The sequence below is a fragment of the Vicia villosa genome, unplaced genomic scaffold, assembly GCF_029867415.1.
Source record: "Vicia villosa cultivar HV-30 ecotype Madison, WI unplaced genomic scaffold, Vvil1.0 ctg.000273F_1_1_3, whole genome shotgun sequence".
Lineage (NCBI taxonomy): Eukaryota > Viridiplantae > Streptophyta > Magnoliopsida > Fabales > Fabaceae > Vicia > Vicia villosa.
The window spans coordinates 125,052-132,341 of record NW_026705115.1 but is presented as its reverse complement, the minus strand read 5'-3'; the positions used below and the strand labels follow the sequence as shown (position 1 = coordinate 132,341).

Here is a 7,290-nt window from a genome sequence, read left to right as displayed (position 1 = left end):
CCATTGTTCATCCGTAGGCACCTTCCGATGCAAAAGTCTCCAAACCAAATAAGATTTGGATGGAGGGATTGATTTGGCCCAAATCCACCGCCACCACTCCTTCCAATCACCTTTTAGCCGCTTAAACTCATATGCAATCTTGGCGGAAAAATCTCCATACTGAGAATGAATCCAAACTCTCATATCTTGCCGACGATCAATAGGAATGATACACTTTGAAATTTGCATCTGCAAAGAAGGAGGAATGGGAGTAACAGGTTTAGAGAAGTCCCAATTGCCATTAACAATGTTGCTGCTGACATTTTAATCTGTAATCGACACTAGATCAACCAAACTACAAAACAGCGGCGCACCACACCAATTATCAAACTATAAGCTAATATCCGCACCATTACCCAGACACCACGAGTAGTTAGCAAAAATAGTGGACACCTCCGGCCTGGAGCTAGACCAAATGGAAGAGAAAATGTGATGATTTATGATCCTATTCTTTCTCAGAACTCTCCGCCTCATGAGAATAGCCCAAGATTCCGAGGAGGAAAAAAGATCCCAAGCCAGCTTGAGATTCGATGCTTCATTAAGCTTAACAACTGATCTAAGCCTAAGACCGCCCTCATCAGTAGGAAGACATATAGAACTCCAAGCCACTGCAACCACTTTGCTTCTAGAGGATTCCACACTCCAAATGAAGCACTTAATCGCATGCTCAATACGACGAATAAGAGAAATTGTCCACGAATAGATGGACATGCTATGAGTTAGCATCAAAATTTCGTGGATTAACATTAACATTAAAAAGAGGTTTTTTAATTACAAAGTATTTTTACAATTTTATAAAGTCCATTTAATTCTTTCCCCGATCATAAATTGATTTGAACAACCTATTTTTTCTACCAATTACATGCCAAATCTAGGCCGTTAATTTTACATGACAAGTGTCAGTCATAACATAAGGTCTAGGCATTTCCAAAACCAATAGTGCTTGAGTGCATGATGGGATTATGGGCCAACAACACTACATACTAACTATCACAGAAAAATGTGGGAACTTTGGTGAGGATGTCAAATTCTTTAAGAATAGTCTAAACCCAAAAAGAGGTATGTAGTATCTTGAGCAAGACTTCTATACTCAGCCTCAGTGTTATATATAGTAACCATTGGTTTCTTTTTAGAAGACTAAGAGATAAGATTAAGACCAAAGAAGATAGATGCACCAGAAGTACTCCTTCTATCATCAATATAAGAGGCCCAATCTCCATCACAAAACATCTGAATGGAAGGAGAAAAGATGGTAGGAAAAGGTGAAAGAAGAATACCATGATTAATGGTTCCTTTGAGATATCTTAAGATCCTTTTGACCACCACTCAATGAGCTTCAAGAGGATTAGCCATAAATTGACAAAACTTGTTCACAGAGTAGAAATGTCTAGTCTAGTAATGGTAGCATACTACAATAGACCTACAACTGACCTGTACATATAAGGATCAATCACTGCAACATAGTCTGTTTTGGTTAATTTGCAGGAGGTCTGCATGAGAGTGGTAACATGACTATCTTCAAGCATATTGGTATTTTGAAGCAAATCTCAAATGTATTTAGACTAAGTTAATAAAGGAGAAATTTGAGCGGTGAGCTTCACTTTAATACATAGAAAGTAGTCTACGTCGTCCAAGTTCTTGAGAGAAAAGATCACCCAAGAGCTTCCTATACGTATAATATTATTTACATAACCTAGTAGATAAATAGCGTGACCTTGAGAAAAATAGATGAAAAATGAAGGGTCACACTTGCTAGCTTTGAACCCAAGTCGAAGTAGGACACTTTGAAGCATCTCAAACCACTATCTAGGTACTTGTTTAAGGCCATAGGTGTTGGTTGAGAATATAAGTATGAAAAAAGGTCTAGAAGGGGGGTTGAATAAACCAATCCCTTTTAAATATGATTTCATAACTTTCAATATACAAAATCAAGTTTGATAGACGGAAGCTAAAACTAAATAAAATGGAAGAATAGAATCTCATCAATATGAGTTGTAACCAATATATTTCAATGTAATCACTAAGAGTATGATCAAACAAGGACTTAAGTCAACTAGGATAATTCAAGTTTCTTAATTCAAGCAATTTAATATCTCAACATGGACATGCCTTTTATCACTATCAATTTAAGCACGATTCGATAGGTTTGAAGAAACCCATGCCTATGATTTTACAATAAATAAACACAAGCATGCTCTAGCCTAGATGACATGCAAATTATGTTATGATTTAACTTTTACACGATGAATGAAGAAAATTGAAGAGATAAAGAAGAAAGAAAGTACACAGAGATATATAAGTATTTTGATACAACAAACTATAATCAATATGAATGCTAATAACCATATTGCATTAGCATACACACATATCCAATGACAATTCCTTCGGTTGATGTAGATATTCAACATACACACAATATCCTCAATGATCTTGATCCAATAATCTTTCTATCCATAATAACCTACTCCAAGCTTCCTTTCTACAACATTCTTTCTTCGAATCTGATGAAGACTTGTGTGAGCGATTTTCATTAGCCTCAAATAATTCAATAACTCTCAACTTTGTTATGCGATAACCTTCACATGGTTTCATCAAAATCTTCAATGGAGTAAAGAAACACTCTTATCTCTTTGTGAACAACACACAATCAAAATCCATTTTCAAAAAACGATTCTTCCACCTAATACCCAAAAACACAATTTCAAAGAAAACATTAGATTTATTAATGTACCTTAGTCTAACTATCATACTCAATCTGTAGATTTGAATGTCCATAACAATGGTTCTTGATAAAGATTGAAGATGATGAATAATATCTCAAGAATTTCTCACACATACAACTAAACCTCACAAGATCCATATTCTAGGAGGTTAATCACAAGGTATCAACCATGAGTTAGGTGTTGGTGAATGAAGATTCAAGAGATGGGTTTCTAGGCTCTTGGTGGTTGTTCACAGATTGATCAATTCCATCCCTTAATTGATCATATCTCTCTCTAGATTTGTTGTTCTACAACAAGAAAACGCAATGATGATTCAAGAGATGTGATTCCTCACACTTTTTCTAAGATTTTCTCTCATTAGGGACACACTCTCAGTCATTAATAAAAAAAAGATGAATAATTAGTGTAAGAGGGACGACACATTCTCACAAGTCGCTACGCTATAATAAAAACAAAGACAATGGGTTTTTATTAAATCATAAAGTTATGATTCGAATTAAAGAAATAATAACTTGAATCAAAGGTTAAAAATAAGGGAAATAGGCCATGATTTAAGTTATCTGTACATCATGATTTGAGTTAAGTGGAGTTGTGATTCGAATCAAACTCTACTTCGATTTGACTTAAATGCGACAAAACCAAATCCCAGTTTCCATGAGACTTCATGATTTGAGTCACACTATGTATGATTCCAATCATACACCTTTGTAGACTTGATCCAAGCATTCTAACTTTTGATTCCAGAATACTCAATATTTTGATCCAAAACTAATTGCTAGGCTAAAATAGGAGACAATTACATGGATACAACTACTAACACAATGAATGGAGAGGTTTCTCAAAGGTACAAAGACTAGATATATCTGAAGCAAACGAATATAAATTATTATTCCAAATGAATTACAACGACAACAATGAAAATAAATTCATATAATGGATAAAGTACAAACACGTGATAAAAAACTTGACCAACATTTATTGTTTGGATAAAAAATATAAAAAATTATTATAATGATGTAAATTTTTAAAGTATTTATTCATGTTAAATTTAAAAAATTTTAAATAACACAAAAAATTAAAGAATTTAAAATTGCTCTTTCACCCTATATAATATAAATATTAAATTGTTTATTATTAATTTCTTAAAACTTGTAATATGGTCTCCGAAATTTTCCAAAAATTGTAAATAAGTCCCAATTCATTTTCAAAACTTACAAATTGGTCCTTTCAAATGTTCAAAAATTGCAAATTAATCTCTATTTTTCATATTTTAAATTTAGCACAAAAGTTTTAAATTTTATGAAAAAGACTCTAAAAAATAAACAAAATAATTTAAAAATAAATAAAAAATTAATTAAATTATTTAAAATTTTAATTTTTAAAATTTTTAAATTATCTCATCAAAACCTAGTCCATGAGTATTTGCTAAGTTTTGCAGTATATTTTTCTTTGAACTTAGGCCAATAAAATACTATTCCATTTGATATTTTAAAAGCAATTGATGTCAGCCACCAACCTCTAAAGCCGAGTATTTTTGTTAGATTAGCATTTTATTTATTTTTTGGGTAGAAAGACTAGCATTTTCTAAAAAGTGATTGATTTAGAAAATATATTAAAAGTCAAATCACCCATATTCGGAGAAAATGTGATCGCCAATACTCAACTCAACGTGCTTGTTGACGTAATGATGATGAATAAATACATAAATAAATAAATAAATTACTTAACATAAGGAAATTAATTAGGAAAAATATAATAATCAATCACATCAATTTCAACTATTTTCTAAAAGCAAGAGCATAAAAGACAAATGTAAATGTGACTTAATACGTCGACACAAACACGCCAAATTTCTGTTTGAATTTCAACCACAACACAACCATCCCACCAAACTTAATAATCATAAATTATTACAACTAACCATAATTATACTTCATTTTACAAAACATAAAAATAATTAAGCAGTATGGTCCCTTTCGTAAATTAATGTTTAGCTATGGTGATTATAATTATTATATAACTATATATTAGATTTTTTTGCGTAGGGCCAAACTAAAATAAAAAAACAAAATTAAAGTCTATGTTTATCTTTATTCCAAAATTCCAACCGTGTCTTTTACGCTACAAAACTTCCAACAAATTAACAGCTATCTCTTTTTTTCTTAATACAGAATCAATCTACTTTAAAGTGTTCACATTCACAACAATATTGGAATTTTATTATACTATCATAAAATTGAACATAACAATTTGATTCTCTTTCAATACTTTCCAATTTACATTCATATCAAACAATATACTCCAAATCAATTCTAATAATTAAGATCCAAACATTAATGGAGAATATTGACATACAAAAAATACATAAAAGTTTCATATCATAGTAATAATGATAATAATATTGAATCAAACTTTGAAACACCAAGCAGCATGGTGATGATGATGGTGATGAGATTTCTCCATATCAATCATTCCTTGAACGGTACGAAACTGTTCTATATGGCAAGGAATGGTGATGGGTCCTTTCTGAGCAAATCCATATTCTTCTTCAGCTTCTTTCAACAATTGCATAAACAATGGATGGTTGATGTAAATCACTGGAATCACAAACCTTTGTTGCTCCTCTCCTTGTCCCACCATCACTGCCATACACCCTTTTGGAATGTCCTTATTCTTTTCATGGTTTTGGTGAAAGTGAAGATGAGGAATATGCAAATGAAAACTCATATTATAATGATGATGATGATTACCACTAAACCCCATAATTAAGAAGAAATTAAAAAAGTGTATTCAAGCTTGTTAAGGAGTGAATAGTTGGTTTTTGTGGAGATATAATGTTATAAGAAAACAAAAGAGAAAGGCCAAGGGTCGGAAGAAGATATGGTGAGATTGAAGAGGGTTAAGGAAGAGTCGGTGAGAGATTTAGGGATATTGCTCATGATAATATGAAAATGAAAACCTACATAACAAGAAAAAGAATGATGAGAGAATGGTGAAACTATAGGTTGTATATATAGTTGAGAAAGGTTAGGTTAGGGTGTAGAAATATTGATGTTAGTGTGAAAAGGGGGTGTATTAAGTAATATTAATTATATTATATTATGATGATGATGATGATGATGATGAGGATGATTCTAGGTTTTGCTTAAGGTGTACACAAAGGTTTGTTCTCGAAAAGGAAAAGAGAGAGAGAAATAGTCCCAAAAAATAGGAGAATTGTGTTAACGTGTCAAATTTGTATTGGGGTTAATAGAAAAGAATATATTTGATGTAATTAAAGGTAATAAGATATTTAATTACCTCCGTCCCAAAATAAATGTCGTTTAAGGTTGTTTCACACAGATTAAGAAAAGTAATGATTGAGTCAATAAAGATAACATTTTTACAAAATTACCCTTAATTACTATTGGGTGTTATATATTATCATGTCTTGAAAAGAGTGTAGATAAGAGCTAAAATTGATAAAAGTTAGTTAATATTGCATTGGGAAAGCAAAGAGACTATTATTTTGGGACAACTTTTTAGAGCTAAAAAGACACTTATTTTAGGACAGAGGGAGTATTTTGATTCATAGCTGGAAATTTAAATATGGTATGAGAAGGTTAGAATGAATTTGCAGGGTAAATACATGGAGAGAGTCGTAAATTGAATTTTAATACTAATACTAGTCATATTCAAATATTACTTTACGGAGAATAATTATTTTCTATAAATATGATGAACTAATTAATGTTTTTGTAAGAAAAATCAACTTGATATTTCCTTTGGTTTTAATGGTAAAAGGGAAGCATACTTTAAATTTAGTTGTACCGATTTAGCTCCACGTGTGATTTTTTTATAGAGAATAAATATTTGTTTGTATCTTTTTTTAATTATTTTATATTTTAAATTATTTAAAATATCTTGAATTCAACTTATATTATTCAAACTCTTTTTTTAGAGTTTAACTCATCTATTTTTTTGTTTAAAAAAATATATCATCACTTTAATGCTTATTTATTTTATTTATTCACATTCATTTAGATTTAATATATTTAAATACAAAAATGTATTTAAAGATATGTAAGATAAACTACTATATAAAATTTTAAAATTTTTAAAATAAATTGTGAATAAATAAAATCTCATAAGAAATCTGTTATAAAACATTTTTTTAACGATTGAATCACATAGTATAACCAATAAAAAATGGCTAAAATTTTAACAAGTATTACAATTAATCAACTCAAAATATATTAAAATAATGATAAAAATCAAAAGTATTAAAATCATTTTTACAAATATCATCTTTAACTTCTAACTGTCTTCTTGGTAGCCCCATGTCAAATTCCCCGATTGTTCCAACCCCATTTGTCTTTTATATACCATTTTTTATAATGGGAATGCTTTTACCCAAATAAAGTGTATGGTATTATATTGCGGTAGTTTCCATCTACAATTGTTGGATTGGAGTTAAGAAACGTTCTTTTTCTATTTTTAAGATATACCGTAATTGTATATGGCTAAAAATATTTAGGCTATGTTTGAG

General features: G+C 30.4%; 1 protein-coding gene across 1 annotated transcript; it reads right to left on the bottom strand.

The window, feature by feature from the left end:
• Nucleotides 1-4,959: 4,959 nt before the first annotated feature.
• On the bottom strand, nt 4,960-5,805 carry LOC131626178 (auxin-responsive protein SAUR32-like). Its single transcript, XM_058897009.1, has one exon. The coding sequence runs from the start codon at nt 5,523-5,525 to the stop codon at nt 5,169-5,171; it is 357 nt and encodes a 118-aa protein (XP_058752992.1). The 5' UTR covers nt 5,526-5,805; the 3' UTR covers nt 4,960-5,168.
• Between the last annotated feature and the right edge of the window lie 1,485 nt (nt 5,806-7,290).

What these genes read in the sequence shown, in the direction of transcription:
- LOC131626178 (XM_058897009.1), bottom strand. Translation starts at nt 5,525, where the DNA reads ATGGGGTTTAGTGGTAATCATCATCATCATTATAATATGAGTTTTCAT.